The following is a 13685-nucleotide window of genomic DNA, read 5'->3' as shown; positions in this document are numbered from 1 at the left end:
ACAATGCATTCTGAGACAATGGCCTTGCCATTAGCAGTCCAATCCTTAACTCATAGTGTCAACAGGTCTCTTTAATGTAGAGGCCGATGCAGCTCTGTAGAATAAGTGCTGGACTATACCCACAAGGTTGGGGGTTAAATCCACCAGCAGTTCCTTGGAAACTGGGTTTCTGTAATGGGATTGGGCTCAATGGCATTTAACAACAAAAGCAAGTGGCTTTAAATCCATATACCAAGATCTGGGATGCTATTTTTTTATAACATTTGGTTTGATTGTTGTATTGAGACATCTTGGCACATGTCTTAATTATCAGAGATGAATCAAGTATTTAAACCTTGTTAGCTCTGTGCAATATCTCCCCAGTGGGAGGGGGGAAGTGTAGGGGTGTCTCTGAGGGACATTCAGAAATTGGGGTGAGGACAAAACCACCAAATGTTAGGGTGTGGAAAAGGAAAAGCCCTACAGTTGTAAGATTATGCTGCTCTGGCATCTTAAACTCTGGTTTCCTTTTCTTTCTTAATACTTTTAAACAGTCTTTTGTTGTCGTTTTTTGAGAAAGAATCCTAAGTACTAGAAGTTGATAGTTGTAAGCAGTTGTCTGATCACAGAAACATGATGAATTGTCAGTAGACAAGGTACCACTTCTCCAAAGATGAGGAATAGTTGATAAGATGAGAAAGTTTTCGAACCATTACATGACCAGCAATGCAATCTAACACAGAATTTTTATATTATAAATCTGCTTTATTCAACAGGAAACAAGAAAGCCATGAGAACACAGGAAAACATTTCAGGAATACAATCTCTGCATATCAGAGGGGAACATAACATATTGTCCAGGGACACAGCAAAGGAAGACCGTGACAATTCATTTATAAGATGTGAACACTTCAGGATAGAGCTATGGTTGACAGGACAACTGTAAATTAAAGAAAAGTTCCCTTGCTCTATAGCAAGATGTAGTCTCTGTTCTTAATAGGCAAGAGATCATTTTCTGCTCAAAATTATGTCAGACTGATAAATCTAGTAATAACATGGGGACATCAAACGATGCCTGTTGACATTGTGCTGAGGAGCAAAGGAAGCTTGGCTGAAGCAGGTATAGGCAAAGAGATGAAAGGAGGAGCATCTCTCATTTCAAGGCAGCACCTCCTGATCAAGGCAACATCAGCTGGAAGTGAAACAGCAGAGAAGATGAGAGGTCAGGGGAGGAGCAGCCATGTGAGGAGGGAGCCTTGCAGCTGGAGAGGGGCCTGAGGCATTGTGGAACCCAGCAATGGTGGTAGGACCTCAGTGCTTGTAGCTCTTCCTGCTGGAGGATGAGGAGGTAGTGTATTTGATGGTGGAACTGCTGCCACCAGAGGAACCGAAGCCACCTCCAATGCCTCTGCCACTGCCGGAACTGAAGCCACCGCCATAGGAGTATCCACTGCCTCCACCTAGGCATAAGCCACCGCCGACACCGACACCACTGGCGCTTCCGTAGCCACTGGAGACGTTGGACTGCACCACAGCTGTGAGGGGAGAGAAACGGAAACAATGGTCCATGGAGAGACTCTTTCCACCAGCCTGAATCCAGGCAAAAGAGCAAAGGCAGGGAAGGAAATCACACAGAGGTACTTACAGATGCTGACTTGGCCAACGCCTTCCCCGGTCAGCCTAGGGGGGAAAGCAAACAAAGGGAAGATGAGACCTCAGAGAACCATGAGCTGAATGAGTGTGGACAGCCTCAATCTGAGGAACAGTTCAGGCAGACATGGCCCTTCTTGTTGTTTTCCAAGAATAGTAAGGGTGGTCATGATTACAGTGGTTCACAGGTGTGCTCCCGGTCTACATACATATCTTGGAGATACTTGTCTGATTTACCCACCTGCACTCCTCGCCTTCCAGAAGTTTCCTGTAGGTGGCGATCTCCACGTCCAGGGCCAGCTTGGTGTTCATCAGTTCCTGGTATTCCCTCAGCAGCCGAGCCATGTCCTGCTTGGCCTTCTGCAGGGCATCTTCCAGCTCAGCCAGCTTGTTCTTGGCATCCTTGAGGGCCATCTCCCCACGTTGTTCAGCATCAGCAATGGCGGCCTGAAGGTTGGCACACTAAGGGGGAAAAAGAGGAAGTAAAAACTTGTAATCTGTTTCTTCAGGGAAACTACTCATATTCCTCTTTCTCAATGAGAAAAAAAATCTTAAAGCCTGGAACTGATGGAGAAGGAGCTCTGACTTTTTCTATCAATTCAAAATTCTTGAAAACTTTTCAAGTCTGGAAGTCACTTGACAAAAACCCATGACACTTTTTATGTTAACAACCCTGAATGAGGATATGGGTGGTGATTGATGAAAGACAAATACAGTGGACCTAAGACCATGGAACATTAGAGTAAGGGTCTCATTTACTATTCATTTTGTAGTGTTGTGTCCAAAGCCAAACCAGGACCATCACTGATGATCTAATGTGGACGCCACACTAACTTAGACAAAATTACATACATCCTCAGTTGAAGTGAACTTTCACATCAGACTCAACATCTTGCCTTTCTCTCACCTCAATCTCACACCTTTGTGCATCTCTTGTTTTCACTTTGGACTTGAACAGATTCAGCATGATTCCTCAAACTCTCTACCTTTTCGTTCCCAACATATTTCTTTGCAATTTCCGAGTCAGCCATTTTTTCTTATGTAAATCTTTATGATGCCTCTAGCCTGAATTTTTACAAATCTGAACACATGGGAATGGTTCCATCCATGTGTTAGTAGTATCAAGTACTTAACTTTGGCCCATCCTTCCTAACCAGCTACAGTAGCTGCCTAAGCCTACTCTCCCCTGATAGTCCTTCAATACCCAGCAATATGCCCAGATGGTAGCTGATGACTACCTGGCAGACTAACAAGGAAATGTAGTTTGCTTCACCATTGTCTCTTCCTCCTAGACCCCACTAACGCACCTGCTTCTTGACGTGGTCGATCTCGGATCTCAGCCTCTGGATCATGCGGTTGATCTCAGAAATCTCTTGCTTGGTGTTGCGCAGGTCATCTCCATGTCTGCCAGCTGAGATCTGCAACTCCTCATACTGTGGTCCAGAGGGAGAGAGACAGGGTGTGTGGGGCTTAATATGCCAAATGTCTTTCAGTTCTTGATCAAGCATTGGAAAAACTTGAACTTAATGGTTTCTCATCTGGGAATGTAGGAAAAGTTGATGTTGCAAAATTGTTAGATGTTGCTCAACTGAATTCACAGATCATTCTTATTATTGGGCCACTGTTAGTCTAGATCTCCTCTGGGCAGGTACAGTGTTTCTAAGAGGCAGTATTCAGAATGAAGACGAAAGTAAAGATCATTAGTTTGTTATCTAGGAAAATTTTCCTCTTGCATTTACATTCTTTTAATAGTTTGGGGCATAAGTTTTGTGATTGTCTACTTTAACAGTACAAGGATGTATATACACTGTCAGATGACTCCAGCATCCCTGACATACATTTCCAAAAAAGAAACCAGAACCTTGCTTGTTATCCTAAGAAGAGTATCTGAAAGATGATAGCTGCTAACTCACTGCTCACCTTGGTCTGGTACCAGGACTCAGCCTCAGCCCGGCTCCTCTGGGCAATATCCTCATACTGGGCCTTGACTTCAGCAATGATGCTGTCCAGGTCCAGACTGCGGTTGTTGTCCATGGACAGGACCACAGATGTGTCTGAGATGTGGGTTTGCATCTGAGACAGTTCCTGCAGAACAAAAGATTGTAAGGCCATCTTTTCCAGAGACATTCACAGGCGATCCCAGCCCAAGATTCTCCCACCCATTGCTGAACGCCATTCAATCAAATAAAAGGAGAAGATAGATACTTACTGCATCAAAGAGGACTTTCAGGAAGTTGATTTCATCTGTAAGGCTGTCTGCCTTGGCTTGCAGTTCAACTTTATTCATGTAAGCAGCATCCACATCCTAGGGAAAGACCCACATTTTCAATCAACTGAGCGCGTATCCCCAGTCTATTCATTTTTAGACTACTTCTTCCCTATTCTGCTCCTATAAAGAATTTTCATCCAAGATCTTAGCTCACCTTCTTCAGTGTCACGAACTCATTCTCTGCTGTTGTGCGCTTGTTGATTTCGTCTTCATATCTAGAATAAGAAAAGTAAATGATACAATTGAACCATGGGGTAAAGTAATATAGAAAAGGGAGTTTAAGATCCAATGATTTCCATAAAATTGAGTATTTACAATTTGAGCTTTCTTGCCACAGAGAGCCTAAAAGATGATTTCATGATTTGGCCATTTCTTTTCTTGCTTACCCTTCCTCTTCTGAAACTCATAGTTCTTTTTGCTTTTCAGATTTGCTCATAGACATGAATTTGTGATTTTTATTCCCATTGGTCATGTTTTGTTAAGGACCTGTAAGGCCACTTTTATATTTGGTGATACCTATTTCTTAAAGACCTTCGAGGACTAAATTCTCTTTTGCTCACTTGTTCTTGAAGTCCTCAACTGTGTCCTGCATGCTTCTGAGCTCAGAGTCCAGGCGGCCTCTCTCCCCAAGGATGGTGTCCAGCTGCCTCCGGAGGTTGCTGATGTACTGCTCGAACATGGGCTCTAGGTTCTGCCTGACGGTCTTGGTGCCCTGCTCCTGAAGCAGGGCCCACTTGGTGTCCAGGACTCTGTTCTGCTGCTCCAGGAACCGCACCTGGAGAGGAAGGAAACAAGGTGGCCATTTGTAGACAAAGCAAAAAGGGACGTGTCTTTTTTCTCAGATGTCCATGCAGGCGTGGGAGGTCTCCATGGTCTAGCTGGCCTAGGAGGAGCAGCTCAGAGGTTCAGATTGAGAATCTTGCTCCTCAGATCCCACAGATCTCCCCAGAATAACTCCCCTGTGGACCTTTGAGTTTTTCCTACACTGAAAATTCTGGAGATTATCAGTGATTTTTGACATTCCACTATGAGTCTGTACCAACTCGATGGCACCTAACAACAGCAACAACTTCCTTCTTGATAAGCAGAAACACGAACCTTATTTAAAACCATTTGCAAGATATATTGTGTAAAACCTTTGTATTACATATGAGCCATTGAAGGAGTGTTATCTGTTGTATAATCATTTGACTGGAATCTAATTTTCCACTTAGAGCGTGAGTCTTGTCTGAAGCATCTTAGATTGATGGTTACTCACTGTTTCTAGAGTTTTTTTGTTTCTCTATAGATAATATAAATGCTTTTGCATCTGGACAGAATATTCTTTTTCTTTTTTAATCATTTATTTTATGTGTGTGTGTAAAACTAAACACAGAAAAACATGTACCAATTCAATAATTTCTACATATTGAATTCAGTGACACTGATTACAGTCTTCAAATTGTGTACCCACTTTAGCTATGCTTTTACAAATTATTCCTTCAGTATTCACATAAACTCATAGATTTCTCCTCCTAACTAGAGTCCAGAAATCATTGTGACTGGCCAGTTCTTTGTAATTGTTATAAACTTCAAAGATAAAAGTTAGCCAATTACACTCCATAGTTCCCTTTCCATGGGTCCTGGGTATCACCGGTTGATAATCTTTTCTACATAGGAATGAGGGTAATTTAGGGCATTTATCATTTCAGAATTGTTTGCACCACCTCTACCTATTGTCAACATGGAGCCAATGTGGCATTCTTGTGGAATGATCATCTGTGTCCCCTTATCCTTTGTCCCTAAATCCACCCCTGTCAGAAAGCTCATTGTTTCTCTAGTTAGGAGACTCTGAAATACCCGGTGAAGAGAATGTTCTCAGGTCTCACCTTGTCGATGAAGGAAGCAAACTTGTTGTTGAGGGTCTTGATCTGCTCCCGCTCCTCAGTCTTCACCCGCTGGATGGTGGGGTCGATTTGCAGGTTCAGAGGAGTGAGGAGATTCTGGTTGACAGTGACCTCTTGGATGCCTCCAGGGGGGCAGACGGGGAAGCCAGAGCCCCCATAGCCACCACCAAAGCCAGCTCCACCACCAAGCCCAAAGCCACTACCAGCTCCACCGCCAAAACCAAATCCACTCCGGGAGCCTCCTCCAAAGCCAAAGCCACCTCCGACTCTGCTGCCATATCCACTCCTCATGGTACAGCTGCCACCTCCACTGGAGATCCTCATGGAGCCCCCCATGCCATAGAGGCTCCTGCTGCCAAAGCCAGCTCCTCCACAGGCCCCACCGAAGCCATCGCTTCCCCTGGAGCGAGACACGGAGACACTGCTGAAGCCTGAGCGGCAAGCCCCAGGGACTCTGGCTGAGCTGGCACTGAAGCCACGGCGGCTGATGGTGGATTTGCTAGACATGGTTCTCAACAGATGAGAAGGTGAGAAGTGGGAGTATAGAGCTTAGAGCAGGAGGAAGTAGAGAAGGCCCTCCCAGCAGTCCTTTATATATGGTGAGTCTGGGATGGGCTCAGTGCTGGAAGGTGAGCTTGCAGGTTGGGAAGTGCTAAGTTTTACAAACAGTGAGATCACACCCAGATTATTAGAAAAGTTATGAAATATTAAGATTGCTTTTTTAGTTTCCTTGAGTCAGGGAAAAATTCTCCTGCCTTCCAGCTTTGACTTGATCTCAGTACAATAAGTCTATTCTCAATTCACTCCAGTCAGGAGTTAGTCACTGGCTCCAACAAACGATCAACGTTATGCTTATGTATCAGAATGTACTGAGTGATCTCTTCTCCCCAATCTGGTCTTTCCTACCAAAGAGAAATTGGAGATCAGATGAAATCTATTGCATATGCTCTAACAGAGCATATGTTTTGTTTTTTTCAATAAATGCAGGCATTAAATCTAATTTTTTTTCTTTTAAAAATCTAAGCATCAAGAAAAATAGAATATAAAATGATTCCTATATGCCCATAACGTGCTTCTGTGCTCGTATTTTTCTGTAAACTGGTGGTTAAATCTAAACCCTAAATAAGTCTTTCTTATGTATTTGTATTTTTTCCAGGTGTAGATGTAGCTGAATGTCTATTTTTTATTTACACATTTATTCACACATTTAAAACTTAAGTAAGTAATACACATTTATGTAACAAAATGCATGCTTAAAGACTCTTCTCTGGCCACTTAGTTGTCCTGAGATACATACGCTATCTCTATTTGTATCAACATATCCAAGTAACAAGTCTATGGAAAAATTGAGTTGAAAGAGAATGGAACTTTTACACAAACTCTTTGAAGCCCCTTCATGTGTCTATCTGTAATGTGGGTTCTCTGTGTGTGCATACAATCACTCATATATACTATATTTTTCTTAAGGTTTCCAATTATACTTCTGTTGGGGCCACTTTATCTTACGTATTTATATTTTCTCTGGCTGCTCTGTCACACTCTCTGATCCCCATGTCCTATCACTCAGTTTTCTCAGTCTTCTCCTGTAGCTCCATTGTCGTGCAGTCAGCAAGGTTCCTTTTTGCTCCTTTCAGTTTGGCTTTCATTTCTGAAAAAACTTATTCTTGCATTTTTTACTTTTTTTGCTGAACTCTACGATCTAATGTTCTATCTTTCATTGTTTTATTAGATTGGCTCTTTGTTCTCTTTTTTCAGAGGTAATTATTTCTTTGAACGGTTTGTTCATATTTTGTAGTGAATGTTTTTTGGTGGGGGTGGGCACAGTAAGTATTCTTTATAGGCATTTTTTTAAATATATTTTTTTCTGGACAATGAATAAGCAAGATCAGAGGAAAAGTGATGCATTTGAATAATGGTGTTGATGAAGAATGTTTAAAGTACCACGGACTGTCAGAAGAATAAACAAATTTGTCTTGGAAAAAGTACAGACAGAATGACCCTTAGAAGCATAGATGGTGAGACTTAGTTTCACGTACATTAGACATATTATCAGGAGAGACCAGTCCCTGACACTCTACTGCCAGTTTTACTGACACTCTACTGACTTGGTAGAGTGTCAGTAAAAAAGAGGGTTCTTTTGGAGAACCTTGATTAATACAATCTATTAACCCTCAATGAGGTGGATTGACACAGTTGCTGTAAAAATGGGCAATTGTGAGGATGGTGTCTTACTGATTAGTGTTTTGTTTTGTTGTGAATAGGGTCACTATGAGTAGAAATTGACTCAATGGCACCTAACCATAGCAACAAGTATCTTTTGTGGTCCTGAGATTATTCCTTTTTGGTTAATACTCATCTTTGAATGGGGTAAACTCCTTCTGGACCAACCATTTGTAGAAGCTATTCTGGGAAGGAGAAAACCTAGTGCTATTAAGCTGAATTCCAACTCGTAGCAACCCTATAGGACAGAGTAGAATTGCCCCATAGGGTTTACAAGGCTGTAAGTCTTTATGGAAACCTACTGCCATGTCTTTCTCCTACAGAGTGGTTAGTGGGTTTAAACTGCTAACGTTTTGGTTGCCTAGCAGCCAAGCACTTATTGTCCACTGCACCACCTGAGTTCCTGAGGGGAAGAAATTGGGGCGATATTCCAGGACTGTGTGGATAATTCTTTTAATCTTTAATCCTCACCAGCCAACAAAGACGGTTGCAGGGTAGCTTACAACTCAGTCTCTCTGCTTTCTTTCTCTGACCAACAAATTGTGATACAAATAAGGCGTAACTCTGAATCATTATTCACCCTGCCTTCTTAGTTTCATGAGACTTCATGACAAATGGGGTCTTGCCTCCAGTCTACACACCCAGTTCCCGTTGTTGCAAACAAGGGATTCCTGCTTTTAGACCTGAGGAAGTGCCTTTGACATAGATTTTGGATGAGTCAAATGAGTCAATGATGCCTGGCATGTAGTAAAACCTCAGAGTTAAGCTTCGTTTTGTGCTTACAATGTTGTTTGGTTTTATGAGTGTTCTTCACTAGATTTTTCTTAGATCTGCCATATTTCTCAGTTTCCCTAACATCTTTGATTATAGTTCTCTATTTCTCTGAGACATTCCGCTAGTTTTTTGGTTTAGAGATTTTTAAGGTCTTTTCGTTTTGGTGATTGAAGATTTACTTCGTTTCTTGCTCTTCTTGTTGTGTTTTGGTGATTCCTAAGTAGGGGGAAATACTTCACTTTCCTCTACTTGATTAAATTGATGTTTCCCATATTCATGTTTAAAATATGTACTATTAGTTAACTTAGAAATAGAGATTTTTCCTCTCCCACTTCATGGCAAGAATGTGCATTGCCCGCTGAGTCCGTCTTCCCTAGAGCCATGTAGTGAGTCACCCAAAAGTTTTCTAGAGCACATCATATTTACAGTCACTGGAAATTGAATCTCAGTATACATTTGAGCTCTCCTTAGTATAATAATCTATTTTACCACTTAAATTTTTGAAAAATTTAAACACATATAACTAAAGAGAATGGAGTCCAGATATGGTGCTGTAGGATCAGCATTGAACTGCTAACCACAAAGTAAGTGGTTCAAACCCACCAGCTGCTCCTCAGAAACCCTATACAAGGTTGCTATGAGTTAGAACTGACTCTGGCACTAAACAACAGCAACAGAACTAAAGAGAATCACATATGGACATATACCAATTGCTTCATTTAAACAATTTCAACCAATTTATCAAATATATTGCATCTACTTCCCCTGCTCTTTTTCTTTTGTTGGAGTATTGGAAAGAAATCCAAACATCAAGTTATTTCACTTGTATTCAGTATGCTTACTTACTTAGCATTGAATTGACTGACTAATGGTGACTTCATGTGTGTAAGAGGAAAACTGTGCTCCATAGGGTTGTCAATGACTGACAGTTTTAGAAGTAGGTTTCCAGGCCTTTCTTTTGTAGAATCTCTGGGTGAACTTGAACCTCCAAACTTTAGGTTAGCAGCCGAGTGTGTTAGCCTTTTGTACCACCTAGGAACTCATTCAATATATTTGTCCAAGCAATATTATTCACTAATTGCACAACAATATTACATCTAGGTGATGATTAATCTTATGTGCCAACTTGGCTAGGCTATGGCATCCAGTTATTGGGTTAAAAACTAGTTTAGATGTTTCTGTGAAGATACTTTATGTATGTGGTTAACATTTGCTATCAACTGACTTCTTTTTTTTCAGACACAATTCACTTTTAATTATTACTTGTCAGACAATGATGTTTAATACGATTTACAATTATACCAACATTAACGGAGGCCTAAGGGTGCAATGTGAACCGACTTGACGGCACTTAACAACAAAGGGTGCAATATGACCTCAAGAAATTTTCATGCTTCCCAAGTAGTTTTATATTTTTAGCTATGATAGACAGTAACCAGAGCAAACTTACTCTTCAACAAGTAGAATTTTTAGGTCAATTCAATCAGTTTCATATCTTTCTGGGACTTCTCATTTGCAGATTGGAGGAGAAACGGGAGCCACGTTCTTCATATTGTACATTCACATGTGACGCCAACTCTTCATATGCTATCCAGTTTCTTTAAGATAAACAGAGTGGCTTGTAGCAGAGCCACATAGATAAGGATGTTCCATATGGAGGAGATCACATCCTCACGCATCTTCCGTTTCATTTCCTCTGGGTTCAGCTTTGGCACTAGGCCCTTGATGCACAACATTGTGGCTTTGCCTCAACTTCCAGACGTGGCCTTCTACTTATCTCAATAGCTCCTAGGCCTCAAGTGACTTTTTTTTTTTTTTTTTAATGTTTTTAGTGTGAATTGAGTGAAAGTTTGCAGGGCAGATCATCAGTTTTACATTCAACACATCATACACCTTGTTTCAATACAGTAATTATAATCCCCTCCATGTACCATCAGTTAACAGTATTTGTCTCTATTCATTTTAGCTTTTTTTTTTTTTTTTAATGCTCAGGTATATATAATAATTCACACCACCAAAGGGCACATTCTGCAAGTCTGCCTCCTGGCCACCAGCTCTCAGCCCCTCTCTTCCCATGAATCTCGAGTCCTCAGCTGATCCTTCTCTCCATGTCCCCATCTCTGCCTCCATCTCTGGTGTCGCTATTTCTCTGGATAAGGTCCTGCATTCCTGTTGTGCTCTTCTCCTTGATGGTCCTAGGGTCCTGTTTCTGGACTGCAAGATTAATTACACCCTCATTTTTGTTACAAAACTTCTACCTTTACAATTGTGACCATTGCTATTAGTCATGATAACAATTACTCACTATTGAATCATAAGACTCTTATACCCGTCTCTTTTTACCAGACCCATCTAGATGAAAACTATTCAGTGAAAACTCTATCTTTCCTCATAGTCTCTTAAACTAAACTCCCTCTTGAAACCTTGTAAGCTAGTCACTTCATGCCTTTATTGCCCCCTCATTTTAGGTAGCCAATGTCAACTGACAGTTATAAAGGAGATCATTGTTGTTTGCTGCCATCAAGGAATCTCCAAATTATGGCGAGTTTATGTACAACAGAACCAAACGTTGCCTGGTCTTGCACCATCCTTGTGACCGATGGTATATTTGTGTCAGACTATCTCATTAAAATTACCTGTAGTAATGCGTGGATCACAGCCAATCACAAAAAAAAAAAAAAGTTTCTGAGAGGCAAATGAATTCTGCTTCAAAATTGCAGTAGAGATACCAACAGCTTCTAGTCCATTACTTGGCCTATGGATTTAGAATTTGTCAGCTCCTCACAATCCCATGAGCCAATTCCTTAAAATAAATCTCTCTCTCCTTTCCTTTCTTGATTGATATCTGTGTGGTGTTGTGGGTTAATGCACTGACTGCAAAGTCACTTTAAACCAAAAGGTCAGTGGCTTGAGCTCACTAACTGTTCCTTAGAAACCCTATTCAGGGTTGTTATGGGTGGGAACTGACTTGACAGCACTCAACAACAACATCCTTATTTATATCTAGAAGAAAGATGAGATTTTCTGCTCTCATGAAGATTTAAAGCCTCAAAAACCCTATACAGGGTTGCTATGAGTTGAAACTGACTTGATGGTACTTAACAACAACAATAGCTCTTTCTCCTTTACTTTCTTTATTTATATCTATCCGTATTTATGTTCAGGAGAAAGATAAGGCTTTCTGCTCCCCTGAAGATTTAGTCTCGGAAACCCTATATAGGGTTGCTATAGGACGGAACCGATTTGATGGCACTCAAAAACAACAACAATATATTTGTATCCTATTGGTTCTGCTTCTTTGGAGAACCCTGATTAATACAATCTATTTAAAGCATCATTATTCAATGAAATCTAATATCTACTTCACATTCAAATGTCTCTGGTTATCTCAAAGGTATCTTTTTGCAGCTGTTTTGCTAGAAGCTTCACCCACACCCGGTTCACATATTGGAATTGTCTGCTCTCTTAAGTTTCATTTATTCTATAACAGACCTTGTCCTTTTCTTTCTTACGTCATTAAATGGTATACACATTTTTTTTTTTATGTTAGAAAATCATGATCATTTTATTTGCCACATCTCAAAGTAACAAAACTCTTCGCTGCCAACAACAGAATATTGCTATATCTGTGACCTTGGACTTTCCACAAGCATTCATGTGCTATCACCTCGTGGGGTGAGGGCTTTCTAAGCTGTAAACTCATGTGTTGTTGTTGTTTTTAAACAATATTGTATTTTAAGTTTAGGTTCCCATTCAATAATTTCTACAAAGTTTCTTCAGTATGAGTGATTATATTCTTAACATGTGTGAACAGTCTCATTATTTCTGTTTTAGTTTTTCCATTTCTATTAATCTAGTTTCCATGCTCCTTACATTCTCATCTTTGTTTAAAGTAATTGTTTACCATTTATTCTCATATAGGTAATTTTTTAAAAAGGAACACAGTTCTTGCAGATAATATTAATTGTTTTTGAGCCAATTTGTTATTTAGCTACAAGGTGATCTCAGGGGTTAGTTCAAGGTCTGAAGTGTACCTCAGGACAATAGTTTTGGGACCTCCTGTAGTCTCAATCCATCCAGTAAGTATGTTTGTTTGTTTTAAAAAGAAATATGAGGTTTTCTCCCATTCTATCAGGGTCCATCTATTGTGGCTCTGATTAGTACAGTCTGTAGTAGTAGCCAGGCACCATCTAGTCCTTCTGGTTTCAAAGTAGAAGAGGCCATTGTTCGTATAGACAATCTGTTCTGTAGACTAGTTTCTTTTATGAGCCTTTAGTTTCCTTCTTCCTCTTTTGTTCCATATGAGTAGAGAACCACAGTTGTACCTTAGATGGTCACTCATAAGGCATGCTTTTAAGGCCTCAGACACAACTCACCAAACTTCATGTTCTTCTTCCTCAGTCAATAATATGTCAGTCAACTGCTTGTCAGAAAGGCTTAGCTGCTGGCAGTTCTCCATTACTTGACAAAGATAAATTGCCAAGAGTGATAGTCACATCTTCCACTGGGAGATGAGATTAAGGTGGTGGGCTGTGGGTCACCTAAGTCCAAGACCTGAATGGCTGATGAGCCAAAGAAAAACTTGAGTGATAACAGGTGCTCGTCAGGAATTCACGCTCTCTCTCGCACCTCTGCCGCCATCTCACTCAGGAGCTCCTCCACCACTGCGGGTAATGTGGTAGCCATGGTACCACAGGCTGCTCATACATTGTTTTTTAACAGGATGTTGGTTTCCTGTTGCTGGCACTTAACTTCTTCTACCCCTAATCCAAGAAAAGTTTCTATATTCTGGTACTTGTTTTAGAGGCTTGATTAGGTTAATTCGATTGTTTCTGGCACAGTTATGTCATAGTTTCTGCCATGTCTTCTCTATTGTATCATGCTATGAAGCACATAATGCTAATGAT

General features: G+C 40.8%; 1 protein-coding gene across 1 annotated transcript; it reads right to left on the bottom strand.

Moving 5' to 3' along the window:
- Positions 1-1290: 1290 nt before the first annotated feature.
- KRT6A (keratin 6A) lies at positions 1291-6492 on the bottom strand. The gene is made up of 9 exons (XM_006870005.1): positions 5767-6492; positions 4459-4673; positions 4053-4113; positions 3839-3934; positions 3550-3714; positions 2937-3062; positions 1871-2091; positions 1625-1659; positions 1291-1514 (listed from the first exon to the last, which is right to left on the bottom strand). The coding sequence occupies exons 1-9, from the start codon at positions 6289-6291 to the stop codon at positions 1291-1293; spliced, it is 1668 nt and encodes a 555-aa protein (XP_006870067.1). The 5' UTR covers positions 6292-6492.
- Between the last annotated feature and the right edge of the window lie 7193 nt (positions 6493-13685).

The sequence above is a fragment of the Chrysochloris asiatica genome, unplaced genomic scaffold (genome assembly GCF_000296735.1).
Source record: "Chrysochloris asiatica unplaced genomic scaffold, ChrAsi1.0 scaffold00138, whole genome shotgun sequence".
Taxonomy (NCBI): domain Eukaryota; kingdom Metazoa; phylum Chordata; class Mammalia; order Afrosoricida; family Chrysochloridae; genus Chrysochloris; species Chrysochloris asiatica.
Note: the sequence above shows the minus strand (reverse complement) of the source record. Positions and strands in the feature narration are given on the sequence as shown.